Source organism: Hippocampus bargibanti, linkage group LG08, assembly GCF_051943395.1.
Source record: "Hippocampus bargibanti isolate YZ-2025 linkage group LG08, ASM5194339v1, whole genome shotgun sequence".
Taxonomy (NCBI): Eukaryota; Metazoa; Chordata; class Actinopteri; order Syngnathiformes; family Syngnathidae; genus Hippocampus; species Hippocampus bargibanti.
The window spans coordinates 14,569,230-14,587,153 of NC_142741.1; the positions used below are offsets into that span (position 1 = coordinate 14,569,230).

The 17,924-nt window shown below is 41.0% G+C and overlaps 1 protein-coding gene across 25 annotated transcripts in view; it reads right to left on the reverse strand.

Moving 5' to 3' along the window:
• The window catches only part of caska (calcium/calmodulin dependent serine protein kinase a), a 151,412-nt gene that overhangs the window by 22,973 nt on the left and 110,515 nt on the right, over window positions 1–17,924 (reverse strand). For 10 of the 25 annotated variants that reach the window (XM_089001995.1, XM_089001992.1, XM_089001991.1 and 7 more), the window contains exons 6-15: window positions 16,805–16,907; window positions 16,494–16,669; window positions 12,276–12,419; window positions 11,342–11,425; window positions 10,161–10,260; window positions 9,655–9,672; window positions 9,431–9,552; window positions 4,951–5,028; window positions 1,003–1,050; window positions 511–591 (exon numbers count right to left, since the gene is read on the reverse strand). In XM_089001995.1, coding sequence (XP_088858121.1) covers window positions 511–591; window positions 1,003–1,050; window positions 4,951–5,028; window positions 9,431–9,552; window positions 9,655–9,672; window positions 10,161–10,260; window positions 11,342–11,425; window positions 12,276–12,419; window positions 16,494–16,669; window positions 16,805–16,907 — 954 coding nt within the window. The remainder of the gene's footprint in view (window positions 1–510; window positions 592–1,002; window positions 1,051–4,950; window positions 5,029–9,430; window positions 9,553–9,654; window positions 9,673–10,160; window positions 10,261–11,341; window positions 11,426–12,275; window positions 12,420–16,493; window positions 16,670–16,804; window positions 16,908–17,924) is intronic. The other 15 variants (XM_089001998.1, XM_089001996.1, XM_089001994.1 and 12 more) reach the window with 6 other exon arrangements.

Consider the following 17,924-nt stretch of genomic DNA (forward strand, 5'->3'; position numbering starts at 1 on the left):
AAAATAATTGCAAAATCAATGTTTTATTAAGTATTTATTTTCATTCTTTCTACATTTTATTGAATAATTTATTTTTACATTTGAAATTTCAAGCGCACCCACTGCATTTGGAGTGGTGTCATTTGTCAACTTGAACAATCTTTTGAAACCAAACGTGATATAATGACATCATCCCTTTGGCACTTTTATGCTAGGGGTTTCGATCCAATTCCCCTTCTGCAAATGTCTTCAAAAACTTATGAGAGCCAACACAGTATTGTTTCCGTGTACTGTAACACCGTTTTCTTCCAATATCTTGAATTGTCACAGCAATTTTACTACAGTGATATTTTCATCATGTTGGGCAAAGTATCATGATATCCAAAACTACCTGGAACGGATTAGATTTGAATTGGATAATTGTACATTCCTTTTCTAGATATTGTCCTGTGTCTCTTACCAAAGCAGACAAAACACAGTGACAACAACATTCTGTTCACTAGGTAACAGTTCATGCGCTTTTGAACTCACCATGAAATGTGGCTGAGTCAGTATCCGTCTGAGTTCTTTCGCGTCGTGGTTTTCTGGGTAGCAGGAGATCTCTTCCAGCACCTGAGGACGACGAGGAGAAGAACCTTTATAATCACCGTAGTCTCACAAAAACTGCCTTTGGTAAGATCCGTATAACCTCACTGAACCTCACAAAAAATGCCACCCCAACACCCCAACCCCCGGAATAGCCACCGCCAAGCTTGGACACCAAAGTCGACAAATCTCCCCCACCTCCTGCCTGCTTATTTGGCAGCACTCGGTTGGAAGTCAGCTCCAGTTATGTTGTGCCTGACTGGTGAATGTGGCGATGCGGAGGTGAGGCGGCGGAGGAGGGGCCTTGCGGGGCCTTTTGAATACACGGCATTGTGAAGCAATCATGTGCTCAAGGTGCTTGTCAAGCAATAGCCCATCTTGATTGTCCACCTCCGACAAATCTAAAAGCATCGGCAGCACGTGTGATCGAGGGCTTACATATTCCAGATGTTTCAAAGCTTCACCGTCTTCCTGATGTGAGGAGGTCTTGAGTGGAGGAAGACACAGGGAGACCAGGTTACACAAGGCGCACTGACAGCGTTTAAAAAGGTCATCTTCCACAAGATATTGGATTAGTGTGGTGAGCAAAAGCAGCTAATTTTAGTCAATTAGTTTGATAAGAGCACCCAGTTTCTTGGATTGGAATTAGAGAAGTGTTTAAAGCGCCTTATTGGTGAGAAATGACAGAAAGTTGCACAGTCTGATTGGCTCAAAACATTCGGCGTCATTCAGTGGGAGCGGAAGGAAACCAAAGCTGCAGTGAATTAGAGCCCCATGAGGGAAAGGTCTCACGGACATTTGCCAGAGCAGGCTACGACTTGTGATCCCATCACGTCTTGGTGAAGCAGTAAGTAGCTAAGCGTCCAAGGTTATTTTTGTACTCCCTCTTTGAAGAAACCAATTCAGTTGATGATTACAGTGGGCAGCACCTTTTTTTTCTGAATCCATTCTTTCTCCAGACAACTCGGCGCTTTGAAGTATCATGGAGAAAATCATACAAGAGCCTTCCAAAAAAATGTCTTTAAACTATAATGGATCCTATAAAGTTGCGAGCTTTCATCATATTATCAGACCCGCCAAGCATTCTTAGGATAAACTGCAAAGTGCTATTTTTATATTTTCTGCTTTTGTGACGCCGCCACAGAAGGTATCCAAGAAGGCAAAGGGGACAAAACTGTGATCATAACTCTGAAGAAATGGAACTTCCTTCCCTAAAGCACAACAGAAACATAATTAAGATTTTCGGGCCTGCTTGCATGCCACATCCACACACTATACTGTTTTTCCCCCTTGCTCTCATCAGCGTCGTTAAGCAATCCAAGCAAACGGCAATCGATTACAATTTCACACAAGAGGGGTGAGACTGTGCAGACCATAATGCAACTCTGTGTAAGCATGCCGCAAATGTGCATCAAGCGGCTAGCGAAGGAAGTCAAAGAGCTTTATAAGAGTGCAGTGCAAACAACCCAAAGGGCCGTGTCGCAGCTGCTCAGACAATGAGCGCAAGTTAGTAGCAGCGCCGTACAAAGATCACTTTGGGAGGTCACTTCAGTTCATCACATGTAAATAAATGAATACATCTTCTATATCTCAGAATCAGAAAGCCTTTCACACACGCACGCACACACACACACTGAGATGTATAGATGAAAACATAAAAAAACAAAAATGGCATAGACATTTTATGCTGCAAAACAAAATCAAAGGGACAAACAACATCAAAAGTCTCACATTTTCTTCTTTACTAGCGGAAGTGTGGACAAACGCGTTCTTTGTCACTACATAGGTGCTGAAGATTGAAGGTATTAGTCAATATAAAGACAGAAAGATTAACAAAACCAAGGTGCAAAAAAGAGACACTTAAAGGACAACCGACGTCTCCGGACAAGTTGTGTCCATAATTTGTAAAATGGCTTCAAATGACTTCTACTGAGCGTATTTTAAAAAGATTCCACCGCATATAGCTATATTTTACGTTTTAAGACTCGTGCAGAATATTCAGGAAGTCTTGTTTTTGAGTTGGTGACGAGTCCGTACGTGACGTCACTAAAGGAACGCCTCCTGACACGAAAAAAAGACACATTGTAGCAGTCCTTCCATCACGTCAATGTATTTTGCTGTATTGTTTGGTCTGAAAACCTTGTGTTGCACCCAAAAGCCGCCAGAAGAGGGTGTCCAAGCTCTATATAAGGAATTTATCAGCCTGTGGAAACGGAGGTGGCCACAGGAGGTCGCCATTTCGTGCCTCTTTTCTGATGATTGTTTCTCCCCAATGTTGCCTCAAAATGGCATGGAATAAATTCTTTAATCAATTGCAAACATGTATCTTCAGAACTATTTGAATCATATTCATAACTGGAGGTGTAGCAAGAAAGTATATTCTCCGAAACTGAAGCCATTGTTTTGATTCTCAAGCAATGCAAGACGTCTTGGCGTGATGTCACAAACTGGGGGCGGGACATTCTGAAAATGCCCAATTCGTAGCTCAATTTTTTGCAGATTTTGGACACTTTAAGTCATTTTTATTGGTGTTTTGCATTTGAATCAAAATATCATACTACGTGTTTTGGGTATTTTAGATGCTATAAAACGTTCTTCTGATGTCAGTTAAGAAACAAAAAAGTGACGTCGGTTGTCCTTTAAGTAATTTTCCACTGCATCAAACGACCCAATGCTAGGCCTCGCAAGGAATCCGTCACATTGTTTCATGCCTTCCATCATCTCCATGTTTTTGATAGGCAATATGATGCATTAAAAACAAAACAAAAAAGTGTGTGCGATGGCAAACTAGAAGGAAACTGCAAGTGGCTCGTTTGGGGCATTGCCCGACGCTGTCCGATGGGGGGGTGAGCGTTCGGGGGCGATGGGACATGTTTTTGCCTTTCATCATCGTATTAGAGAGACTTTCTTATTTAAACGGGCGTTTCATTAACTGTTATGTTCTATGCCTGCATAATTTTCCACTTTCATTTTTTTTGTGTATTGTTTTTATTTTAAATTTTAAATTTTAAATTTTGTGAATCACTTTGTGGTTTTACCTGTGAAAAGTGCTATATAAATAAAGCTTACTTACTAGCTCAACCTGTTGATTTTCTATGATGTCGAGAAACCTTGGAGAAGAGTGAAGCTCTCCCAATTTTTCGACAAATTTTATCCAATGGTGAAATCAACAAGAACAACGCTGCACAAAATTCAGAACGAGAAACCTCAACGATAAAAAGAATAACACTTTTATTTGCATAAGGGATTGGGCTAACGGAATAACAAAAAAAGTACATATATCAGTGGTGGGCCATCAGGGCCCGAAATACTTTTTCTGTTGGCCTAAAAATATCTGAATCACAGACTAATGTGAATTACATTTTGTCCATGAATTCTTATTAAATAATTCCAACTTGTCTTTCAGCTTCCTTTCATTGCTTTTCCCCTGTTGTGCTGCTTTCAGATGAGTGTTTTCCTATTTAAGCATTTAACCAATCACATTTCAGCCATCATTTGTTACCAGGGACAGAAATCTACCTGAACGCCTTCACAATCAGTTCTGCAGACTCTGGAGCATGAATGTGACCTTGAGAGTTATGAAAGGCGCGTATAAATGAAAGGTATTATTATTATTATTAATATCAATGTCAATGAAACAGTTGCTTTAACTAATCAGTGTTCGAGTTGGCAACCCAAAGCCTGCCCAAAGGCGCTGGCAACGTCAGAGTTTTCGCAAATTATAATTGGCTAGTCACTACCCAATCATAGTATCACTGGCTGCTAGTGACAAGCCCATACTGGCCAGAGCTCACACATTGTATCTGTAGCGAGTATTTTTGTGTTGATTTAATTGCGGTTTTGTCGATCCACGATGGCTGAAGGAGTAGAAGAAATTGATTGGTTGCAGATACACTGTTAAAGCCATTTTCAAGACGGACTTTTCAAGAATAGATGGACATCATTAAGAAAGGTTAAACAGCTGCTCCAAAGCTAGCAAAAATTATTGCAAATAATATTGCTATTTTATGAGGTTATCATCCACACATTCAAAGTAAACATTCGAACCGTTTAATGATTGTATTTCTTAAGTTTTTTTAATTCACAAGTTATTTCCTGGCCAACGACATCCTCTAGTGGACGTCTAGTAAATCACACCACACTTGCAGCTGTGGAGCGATATTGACGTAGCACTACTGAAGGCCTAGGAGTGACATGCCAATGACATATTCTACTTTCTTTTAAATTCAGTGCAAAATTAAACCCAAAATTTCCATGACCAAAGTGCAATATTAATGAATAATGACAGAGTAGGAACAGTGTCGTGGAAAAGGAAAATTGATGACATGTTGGCCACTTTAATCACAAATTTGAATAGTCGTTGATAGAAATGACGGTAATTTTTACCTCTTTGGCTCTCTGCACGCCGTCACTGGACGGGTTCCTGATCTGTGGGGACGACTTGGTGTTGATCTTATCGTAGAGCTGCAAAAGACAAACACCCGTATCAACGCAATCATCTCTCCCGTTTTGCCACTTCATCAACACATACGAGTATTTCAAGTCATGTCATGCAAATGAAGAGCTCACAATCAAATCCATGCCGGTTGATTCATAAATACAGTTATTGTGTACATAATTGTGAGCTGACATTTTCAGCATTTTCACGTTCTACATAAAATAAAATATGTGATGGGAAGTGCAACAAATCTTTGGACTGAATGTCAGACAAGAGGCGTTTGTTTATTTAAAAAAAAGAGACCCGACTCACAGTACACTGAGTCGTGTGTGTGTTTGAGACCTCAACGTTTGTCAACAGTGTCAACAAAGGCAGCAGCTGAGGGGTCAGTGCAAGAATAAGACAAAAATAATGGAACTCAAGGGTAGGGTGGTTAACACCTACCGTACACTTCGCACTATATTGTGTACCTAAAAGCATTCAATTTTCTCAAAAGCCAATAGTGTGTCCTATGATCCGGTGTGCCTTTTATACGGATCAATATTCCGATTTCTTGGACGTGGTATTTTAAATGTTTTGTTCCAGCTGCAGCGGTTGTGAAAGAACTATAGAAATAAAGCTGTTGTATTGTATTGTAGCTCCATGTTCCAATGTTGGTGTTACTTACTGTATTAGACATTACCACCTTATAAATCAACTTTACAGACAAAAACGCCAATATGTGTATGTCACAGCAAATATTGTCCAGCATCGTGAATCAATGTATTAATTCACAGTATTTTTTTGAGAAGTCATCCATTATTGTTTCTTCTCTAGGCCTGAGTTGTGAAGGCAGCAGCATTGGCAGACTCCCATGAGTTGAATCACTCTGTCCAGCCTTTCCTGAAAATTCTAAGGCCTTCCATGGCCAGCAGGCAGATTTCTGTTCCTTCGGCATGTCCCGATTCATTCCCAGAGAACCCTCCCGCTCATATTTTTTTTAAATAGGAAGCATTTTTTTCCAGGTAGGACCCACACATAAGCCAACCAGTGTTACGGAATAAATGTGCTCAAATGTGCAAATCTATAAAATAGACCCCTTGAAGGCACTATTTAGTGTGCCTTTATTAACCAACTGCAGAGCTTAAGAAGATTTTAAAAAAATCAAGTCAGACATCAAAAGCACCAGATAATCGGATTTTTACTTTGGCTCAATTACCTGGGGGCCAATGCATTAAAAGCATCAAACACTCACCAGGCAGGTGCAATAAAGGGGTTCCAGCAAAGCTTTCTAGGCCAGTAGATTCCATCTGCAGCGGTCCTCTGTCTTCACTGTGCATGCTACTTTCAATCGTACTCGCAACCACAGCTATGCCTCTTACACATGTTCTCACAATGAACGCCGTTGTTCCGACTCCCTCACAGCTTCGCTCCAAACAGAAATGCAGTGGAAAAGTGCAAGGCGCCCACTGTGGCACGACACCACAATCCACTTCATCGTGCCAGGCCTAAAATGGACACTATGAAATATACTATGACCCTCATATTTTCTTGTTTACAAGACTTTTCGGACTGACGGGCACACATTTGCTGAGATTCAGTACATTGGATGCCAAGTGCTTTCTTGTCAATGCAAGGTCGACATGTCCTTCTGATAACATGTTTCTCCAATAGCTTGATTAATAAATGGATGACCATCGATGTGCTGCCAATCAACACTCCTATTGTTTACAATACTTCAAGAGATTTTCGGAGAAAGGTCGATAGAATTTAATGATATTGTGCTTGAGAACAAGTTCCATATAGAACAGTGTTGTACGAGTATTGCTGGTGGTACTTGAGCTTCCTCAAGTGGCACTCAAAGTAATCACTGAAGGAAATGTTTGCTTAAACTTTTTTTTAAATCTTCCATCCATTTTCTAATGTGATTTCTTTACCAGGGTTGCACGAGCCTACTGGAGCCTATCCTAACTGTTTTTGGGTAGTAGGTGAGGTACACCCTGACCAGCTAATCGTTGGGAACCGAGACAAACAACCATTTGCTCCCACATTCACACCAAGGGACAATTTAGAACGGGGGTGTCCAAACTTGGCCCTCAAGGGCCGCTGTCTTGCCTGTTTTCAAACTCTTCCTGGGGCAACGCACCTGATTTTTGAAGATTCAGGAGAGTTCTAATGCTGCTTCATAGCTCGCTGATGAGCTGATCATCCGAATCAGGTGTGTTGCAGCCGGGAGAGCTGAAAAACAGGGAAGGCCGTGCCCCCCCCCCAGGCCTAAAGCAGGACATGCCTGATTTAACCTGCCACGTATATCTTTGAAATGTCGGAAGAAACAAGTACCTGGCCAAAATACATGCAGGCATGAGAAGAACATGCAAATTTGTTCAGTACAGTTCTGTTTTATTTAGCTTTTGTGTTTTCCGACAAAATAAAAATTTTATGAAGAGAACTTGTTGGACAGTTAGGCCTAGTCCCTGCTGTTTTATATATTATTGTTCATTTTGGCGGAACTTGTTGAGCTGTACTGGCTTGTATTTGTCCCTCTTCAACTTTTTGATCTTTTATTACATTTATGATTCCAAATTTCTTCTTTTCCTTTTGGCTTTTCTCTTGAGGGGTCGCCACAGCGAAACAGTGTCCTCCGTGTAACCCGGTTTTGTGCATCCTGTTTTCTCACACCAGCTACATTCATGTCCGTTTGACAACATCCATAAACCTCCTCTTTGGTCTTCCTTTCGGTCTCCTGCCTGGCAGGTCAAGGCTCAGCATCCTTCTCCCGATATAGTCACTCTCTCTCCTCTGGACATGTCCAAACCATCTCAGTCTGGCCTCTCTTACTTTCTCTCCAAAGCGTCTAACATGAGTTGTCCCTCTGATATGCTCATTCCTGATCCTATCCAACCTGGTCATTCCCAAAGAAAACCTCAACATCTTCATCTATGCTACCTCCAGGTCTGCTTCCTGTCTTTTCTTCAGTGGCACCGTCTCCAGTGTCTCACCACCGTTTTATACACCTTTCCTTTCATCCTATCTGAAACCCTTCTATCACACATCACACCTGAGATTTTTCTCCAGCCGTTCCAGTCTGCCTGGACACGGTTCTTCACCTCTTTTCCACACTCTGGACAGTTGACCCCAAGTACTTAAAATCCTCCACCTTCTTTATCTCTTCTCCCTGTAGCATCACTCTTGTACTTGGATCCCTCTCAATCACACACACATATATTCCGTTTTGCTGCGACTGATCATCATTCCTCTCCTCTCCAGGGCGTACCTCCACATCTCTAGTTTCTCCCCCACCTGTTCCTTGCTCTCGCTACAGAGCACATTGTTATCTGCAAAAATACATTTATGATTTCAAACAAAGATGTAAATTGGAAATTGTGAATGAAGAATATAACAACAGTGGGACACCGTCATGAAGTGGAATTCTGATTCAGAGATCATTCATAATTACGTATAGGACAACAAAGGTCACATACCACGCAAATCTGGCCTTTATGGAAGACTGGCAACAATAAAATCATTATTTAAGGATGGGAGTCACACCACACGTGGAATATGGTGCTCTGTTTGGTATGAATGTAATACACTGAACACCCATCCCCAAGTTATTGATGCACAACAGTGCTGATTTGCAGCTGTAATCACAGCAAAACATGCTTTGACAAATCATAAACTCAGGGGAGTCAAATTATTTTGGATGACCCACTTTTTACTTGTTTTTATTTTTCAATTAAAACAAAGCAAATCTGCCATATGATGTTTGCCTGCTCCAATTGCTTCTAATATTTGTATAATGTGTAGAACATGCTTAACTCAAATGTTAACGAGTGAACGAGAAGGAATGCATGCTTGTCAACAACCGCAATTCAACCCATGGGCATCATCTCAATGTATTGTATACAGTAAACTGTACATTATTACAACTTCATTAAAAAAGCCCCTATATTTTGAGATTTTTTTAAATCAGAAACAGAAATGATTAAAAAAAATGTTTCTTTTGATAAAAATGTCTAGCGTAGTATGTTTCTCGCACCATAGGAGTTGTTTGTTAAAGCTAATGCCAGTTCCCAAGGAGAAATACTTTTTCAAACGAACAGATAAAAGACTCAAAGCATGTGCGAATTACATGCAATTATCCGTATAACATGAAAGAAAAAGCATAAAATACATTTGTGCGCGTGTGTGTGAGAAAGAGAGACACAGACAGAAAGCAAAGAAATTCAACGAAATTAAATTATAGGGAATTAAACATAGAAAAGTCCAAACATGACCTCATCCAAAATATAATTGATGTAAAATGCAATGTTGTGTGTGCTTTTGTGACATTATATGGTGCTGTTGATTTATTGAGCATCAAGGTCAACACCATGATTGATGGGGGGCTATTTAACACGCATGCAAGCAGCATCCAGAAAATGACAAGATGACACATGAGTGACTTACGTCGAGCAGTGTGTGTAAATGTTGATCCTGGAAAACACTGTGTAGGAAGTCGAGATCCTTCTCACTGCAGTCAGTCAACGCATGGATTTCCTCTAAACTGTCTAACACCTGAGAAACAGCTCCTGCAGAGCATAAAAGCACATCTTCAAATATTTACCGACATACTGTACTTACAAGTAGCTGGAAGGAGTCACCACACGGCATAAAAATTTAAAGATACATACTTTCTGCTGCGAGTAGCCCTGCAGGCGGGGGAAGCATTAACAGAATCAGAAAAACAAAGGTTTGTAAAAAAAAGAACTAAAGACACCAAAGACAATCCCGATGAGTTTGTTCCCATAGAGACCCGTTGGTGTGTTGTTTAGGCGTTAATTTAAAATGATGTAATTCTTAGATTGACATTTTATTTACTGTAGTTTTGAATGTTGCGCCTGACTAACATTTCCTATTAAAAGGAGATGACTGTAAATAAAAGAAAGACTTGGTTCTTTACTACAAAATTGGTTGATACAAAAAAGCAAACTCAAATTATTATTATTTTTTTCCATTTGTGGCACCATGAACAAACGCTTTTGGGTCTCCCCATGGACATTTGCTGCAGATGGACGGACTCTTCTGACAACAAATACTAGAATAAAACAACGACAAAGTTTTGAAGTCAAGACAGATGGAGACTTCAACACGTGACGGGCATGACAATGAGCTAGCAGCTGCTCAAAAAAAAAATTACCTGAGGAGGTGGGGTCATCTGAGAAGTCATGGAGTTCCTCAGGGGGGTCTCCATAGTAGGAATTAAATTTGTGACTGGACACTGCTGCTAGTACTGCCCCCTGTAATCCCACAACAAGCGAACATACTCCGTTGTGATCGTAACATCATCAAACCACCAAATATTGCATACTGTCGTGGTGAAAAGGTTTTGAGCACCATTCACACTATAGAACAGGTGTCAGGAACCTATGGCTCACGAGCCATAGTGTGCCTCTTTTGATGATTCCATCTGGCTCGCCGATAAAACTAGTAAATAAATTTGGATGATACTGACCTATGGCCGTTGATGTCAAAACAGGTAAACGCCCCCTTTGCAGAAAGCAAGTGTGCAAGCTAATGAGCAGTTTGCAGGTTAGCTAGCAGTAGCTTCGCCTATGGACCTGGCAAGTTGACTTTCATTCCGATCGTTTGGCTGGATTTTTTTTACCAATCATGAGGAACGAAAAACTATTCATATTAATGGTGAGTATTATCAGTTATTTTAAATAATATATTCTGACATTTGTTGAAATCACGTGCGTGTATGTTCGTGTGTATGTGGCTCTCACTGAAAAATATTTCTAAATACAGTAAAGTCTCGTTATATCGATATTCAAGGGAGTCCGAAAAAATATCGATATAACCGGGACTATCGATATATCCGACCCTGCTTGCATGTAGTTTTCTCCGTGCGTGCATAGAAATAGTATCGATATAACCGGGACTATCGATATATCCGATATCGATATAACGAGACTTTACTGTATTTTACTTTTATGGCTCTCTTAGTCAAAAAGGTTGCTATTGAACGTTAAAAATACTGCCCAAGTTCCTTTTGATTGATTGTGCGATGTTCAATCAGTTCAAGATAAGGTCGGCAGCTATTTCCTTTTCACATACTCGCAAACTCTTGTCTCGACTTCTTTTTTCCTGTTTTGTTCATGTTAGGGGGCGTTATGGCTGTTGCTCATCATGGGATACTTTTGCGTATGGGTACGCATGCACGAATGCAACTGTCAATTGTGGAAGGCCGGTTTGCTTGAAAAGAGTGATCTTTGGTCAAAAAAGGTTAGGTACCCCTGTTGATGGATACGCTGGGTTTTATTTGATTTAGTGAGAGGGGTTTATGATTTTGATTATAGCTGTATACATGCTGTTTACCTTCAACTTCCTTCTGGCGTTGAACTTTCTCAGCTGCTCCACAGTCTCTGGCAGGTGGATCTTGTAGGCATACCGGTCTCTCTCCTTCAATAGACATCACCAAAAAATTGCACATTACTGTCACCTGCAGTTCAAATGAATATACAAAGAAACTCATCGAGGGAACAAAAGTTAAGAAAGAGATACTATTTTTGGTGTGTTCTGAGATTTCAAGCGCCCTTAGAAACACAGAAAATTGTGTGAGACTATAATGAGTCGACAATATCCAATGATTACAGCATATGGAAGCAATCCCCACATACTAAGCATATATGCTACGGGTGCAAGAACTGATGTTTTGGTAATCTCTCAATTTACTTTTTCAGCTAATCCAGCGCTCCTCTTGGCTTTCAACAATGAACTCATTCACTGCCAGACGTGCAAAAATGTGTCAATTCCAGTGTCAGGGTTTTTGTCATTGTCACTCAAATTCCAGGAACCACAGAATATTAAATTTTAGGACTACATAAATATTCAATGCATAATTGGAAACCTTAGACACTCTTCTTTTAGAAAAAAATGAGTTAATTCCTCGGTTATATGAGTCTAGAGTAACATGAGGTGTAAGTGGTGGTGGCTGTACAAAAGGGAAATGCTGCCCCCTCGTGCAAGGGAAAAACATTGCAAGAGGTCTCACTAGCGCTTTATCGACACTCCTTTAAGAAAAACCTAAACCTGAACAAATTCGGGAATGGCGCTCCATGTCATATTTTCAATTCCCGAATAAATTTGTGGATGGCAGTGAATGAGTTAATCACCTCATGCAACCTTTATTTGGAATTTTTTTTTGGCACATGAGCAAAAATGGACTCAAACAGACTATCCAAGATAAAACAAACCACAGCAAGTGAAACATAATCATGACGAGGCGTGGGGATAGGGTCGGGGGTCCTACCTTGAGCCAAGGATGGTTGAGGGCCTCATAAACGGTGATCCTCTCAGCAGGGTCCAGCATCAGCATGCGCCTCACCAGATCTTTAGCGCTCTCTGAGATTTGACTCCACTGCCGCGGGTTCATCTGTGTTAAAGTGTGGTAGGACTGCGCAACTTAATCATCAAGTATAATTCATGACCTAGCTGTGCTTGAAGAAAACAATTTGTCGTTATAGTTTCAACACTTGTTGGAATATAGCAAACATGGGTAGATATGATCTTGCAAAAAATATACTGCACATTGCATTCCATAACTATTGGCACTCCTCGTTAAGATGTGTTGCTCAGTTTCTCGCGAATTAAGCTTTTGTCTAAATAATACATGACCACATAAAAAAGAAGAAAATCTCATCTTTAAACCAATGTATGAAAAATCCCACAGTGACAAATAAATAACTGACATGAAATTATTTGTATAGCTACCTTTGAAATTAATACTTTGTACAACCACTTTTGCCACTGAAGCCCCCTCTAAATTCCTATAATGTTCCACAATGTGGGAGAACACAGAAAGAGGGATCTTTGACCATTCCTGTTCACATAATCTCTCAAAATCATCGAGCAACCTCAGCTCTCAAGTCTCTTCTTTAGCTCACCCCAGTGGAAGGAGCGTGATTCAGTGTCCGTTCAACCCTTTCTTCAATTTTCAGCATGAGCGTATGCTCCTGGAATACAAATTTAAATTTATTTTTGACATATCTTAACCAGTGGTGCCAGTAATTATGGAGGGTGCTGTTGGACTTTCTTCCGCTATGCAACACAAGATAAGACTGGCATCAAGGTAAATGATTCAAAATCACACAAGAAAGGAAAGGAAATAGTTTTTTTTCTCCCCAAACCCTTGTTTCTTATCTAAATCGAGTCACTGGCTGCTAATCTACCACACGCACAGACAAGAAACCGCTCAACCAGCAAAGTAGTAGTGCGTGGATGGCTGCACTGGCGTCTGGTGTAACCACACCGAACGAAGATCAAATAAATGACAGGTCATCTTAGTGCAACTCTTGCAGTAAGATTATATGGTGCAAACTAACATGTCCCCAGAAAACAATGTGAACTCCAATACAGTGATACCTTGGCTTACAAACTTAATTGGTTCCCAGACAGTGTGTGTTCGGTGAAAAGTGTGTATCCCAAAAATTAATTTCCCATAGGAACCCATTAAAATGAGAATAATACGTTCCCAGGTCCCCATAAAACATAATTTTCTAATCCTTAAAACTACACAAAATATAAATTATTTTATGTATAATAAATGTGATATGGTATTGTAATTAAAGAAATAAACTGTACTATATAATAAAGTCATTTTATTCAACTTTGTGATGGTCGTTGATGGAATGGAGTGGCCGGTTTCCTCAGCATTAAACACTTGATGAGGAACGGACCTTCTTCTTTCACCATCTTCAGGAATGATCCCTTGCAGGTGCTTTCTCTGTGATAATTTTATCTATGTCAGTGTTTTTCAACCTTTTTCAAGCCAAGGCACATTTCTTCCGTTGAAATTATCTCGGGGCACACCCCTAGCTGAAAATGTGGGGGAAAAAGTATTAACTGTTAATGTATGTTTTTTTCACATTTTTTTATTATATTATTAATAATTAACAATATACCAGACAGCATACACAAAACACATAATGTGCAACACAATATGACAGGTCATAACATATTGTTAATAACAATTAAATAAAAAAAAATATATAACAACATGTTATATAGGTAAGCTTTTTTTTTAAACGTTGAAGAATGATGTTATATTATAACATAGGATTTAACTAAACATAAAGAAAAAAATATTTTATAATCGTTCATATTTATATTTACTCAGTGTGAAACCTGGGCCTGTTTGGACGAACAGAGCTGATATCCTGGTGGGGATGGATGAAAGACACACACGAAGCTCTTTTTCCACAGCTCTCAGTCTTTCTCTGTCTTTTGTCTTTACTGCACTCAGGCTTGAAAACCTCACCTCACACAGATATGTTGTGGAAAATGGGAGCAATGTCAAAATAGCTTTGTTAGCCAGCATGGAGAACTCCTTGACAGCTGCCAACCAAAAACTGTCCAAAGGTAGATCAGCAAAGGTTAGCTTGAGGCCACGATCTTGTCTCAGTTCAGTTAGTTCCTCCTGCTCCTGTAAAGACATGTTTATTCCAACAGCTGATGCTGAGCTGAATGGGTCCCTAACCAAGCCAAGGTGCTCCGTGGAGGCTGAAGAGAAATAAAATGTCATCTTCTCCTCAAGAGTTATCAGATGTTTCACTATTAACTCACACAGTGCAGTAGTATTGACATCTTGCCGTTTATTGGTGAGTGGGAACATTTCAAGATTGCCCCTTTCCACATGTTGCTGCCAGAGGTGCACCTTTGAACGAAAACCATTTATTTTATCTGAACTTGTAAGCAGATTTTCATGTCGACCTTGCATTCGTGGGTTCAGTTCATTGAGATGATGAAAAATATCTGCCAGGTATGCCAGCCTTGCACACCACTCATCACTTGCAAGCAGCTTTGCGTAATCGGACCCCTCATTCGTCAGAAACACTTTATGTTCCTCTCGCAGCTCATACACACGGGCCAGCACCTTGCCTGTTTCCCCGTTTGTTCACGCAGGCGAACAAAGTATTCCACATTTTTATTTTGGACTGAGGGGTGTTTCGTTTGGAGATGGCGTTTAAGCTTACTTGGGACCATAGCGCTGTTGGAGAGCTTTTCACCATAGACCAAGCACAACGGAGTCGGTGCCGCTGCATCTCCGGTAAAAGTAACTCCAAATGAGACATAGCTTTCGTTGTATTGCCAGAAACTTTGCTCGACGTCACTGTCTTTGCTTTTTTTGACCTCCATCCATACTAGGGCCTTCATTTGGGTCTGGGTTTTGTCCAGGGTCCACTTCTGAGTCAGCATTTTTCCTCTTCAAAAACTTCCCGCTAGACACAATCTACACTTGCCGTGCTCTCCCTGCGTCACTAATTCGCTTGTCTCAAAGCGAATTAGTGATGCACAACTACCCGCTGTTGCCACCTGCCGGTATGGAAGAGTACTACATGATTACTCTGCCAGGCGCTAGGCTGCACAGGCACACAAATCGGATAATTTCCCGCGGCACACCTGACAATATCTCGCGGCACAGCGGTATGCCGCGGCACACTGGTTGAAAAACACTGATCTATGTCATGAGCGGGTTGACAGCTGGGCGTGGCCTCCGCTCCCGACCAGCTGCTGTCAATTCCAGTCAATTCCAGCTGCTGTCAATTCCCTCATTACTGACTGTTGGACATTTAAACCCGACGCTGGCACTCACCCAGCGTCGGAAGATACGACACCTCGCGCGGTGCCCGTAGCGCGAACTTTTTGTCTAGTACGTGAGTTGCTTCGCCCGAGGAATTATTTAGCCACGATTGCGTCTGTTTTCGTCCCTTTTTATTTTTTCTTCTCGCTAGTGAGGTTGGGCGGATTGCCCCCCGTTCACCCACTAGCTTTGCTGTTTGCCACTCTTTGTTCAACAAGTTTTTTCCGGGTCCGCGTTGTATCGGACCCTCACCCTTTGTTAATAAATCATCTGCCAGCACCAACGCCTCTGTCACCTGCATACGATCCACACCCCAATTACTACGTTCCAACTCGTCAGCTGCCACTGTCGCCCACGGAACGTGACAATCTAGTTCCTCATCAATTGTGTTCAGTTTAGCTGTGTTGATAGCTTTTTGCATCAAGTGTACAGATGGCTTGTGCTGTTTTTTTTTTTTTTTGTGGAGCCTGATTGATGGGATATTTTAACCTTCCAGTCTACACTCTGCCTTTGAACTATCAAAGTTGAAACGCTCAAACTTTCGTCTGCCTGTCTCTTTAATGTTTAAACTACCTCCCTTCACTGCTGCGTTCTTGACCAATCACGTGGATTTAACCGAAGGCTGGGGGCGGGGAATAGAGGAATATTTTCATTTTGTTGTTAGAAGAACAGGCTCGTTCGCGAACGACACATCACTCATTGAGGCAGCTCTGTGTGTATCCCGAAAAAAGTTTATATGCCAAGGTAAAATGTTCATAAATGTAACGTTCGTAAACCGAAAAGTTCGTAAGCCAAGGGGTTTGTAAACCGAGGTATCACTGTATTGTGAGAAAACACTGTAGGATTGTGAAAGCACCCAATGTTAAAAGCTTCATGTCATGTCCTCACTTTGTATTTCCCCTTGCAGATGGCTTCGAAGAGACGTTCTTTGGTGCCATAGAAGGGCAGACACCCTGATAGGAGGATGAAGAGAATGACGCCGCAGCCCCACACGTCCACAGGTTTTCCATAAGGCTCTCTCTTCACTACCTCAGGTGCCATGAAGTGGGGCGTTCCTACGCGACCTACACACCCAACAAGATGAGTTTACCAAATGCTATTTGCTCTTTACAACACTCTGGATGAGTTTATTTCCCATAGAAACCACCCCATGCCCGCAAGCTGCCACTGAAGTGTCTCAGAGGAAGATTTCCATGTACCTCCAGCCACCAGCCCCGACTCTCCGAGCTGGATTGCAACTCCAAAGCCACCTAACTTGACGGGAGCAGAATTTTCCTTGGACGCCAGCAGCACACAGTGAGGCTGAGTGAGAAGAGAGACAGAAAACATTTTGTGGTCACTTCTGGCAAACTGAATAGTGACACCCTCCTATAAATTACATTAATCACACCCCCGAAAATTAACATCACGAGAGAAGCTTTTAGTGCAGGGAGGAACAGACATGGAGCTTCCAACTTCTACTTTTTGAATAAAAAAATGTGGTGTACTGACAACTCATGGGAAGGGAGCTTGGTCAAAACTAGATTTGTATTTTGTTGCCACCACCTTAGATAATGCATTTTATCTTATGTATCACATTGGGTAGATTTTAAAATAACAGTAACTGGTGTCTTTTCTGTCAGTGATTGAAAATCAAAAATCTGTCCGGCAGTCGTTTTGAAAAGCTGATATAAGAGGTACATGAATAGGTTTTGTAGGAAATAAAATTCTTCTGAACTGTGACAGGAAGATAAAGCATCTTAAAGGACTTTGAAGTTCTGTTTGTGATGTAATGCAGGGAAAGAGATGCACATTTCACGGTAAGATCAGAGGAGTGTCATCTAATGGTGAGTATAGTTTTGCCTTTTTGAATGTTGCTATGCCGATGACTGTTTTGTGTTTGGGAGCCCTTTACTGAGCATCTTCATCTTTATTAAGTTCATAGAGTTGATTGTTCTGTCAATACAAGGGAGCATAAGCCCATGTCTTCTTGTGCCGGTTCCAAGCCCGCATAAATACAGAGGGTTGTGTCAGGAAGGGCATCCGACAAAAGCTTGGCCAAAATAAACATGCGAATCAAACCTCTCAAGATGGAGGACACTGATTCGCTGTGGTGACCCCTTGAAGGGAAAAGCCGAAAGGAAAAGAAGAATGTATTTGCTCCGATTTTGGTAATATCACTATTAAAAAAACACACACCTTCAGATCACAGTAACGTAACCACACTGATAGACTCTGCGAATTTAAAATCTATAACTAGAGCGACCGGGTTTGTTTTACAGGGGCCCCAAATGCTCTCAAAAGGTCTCTCAGCAACATTTTTAAAGATAAAAATAATTC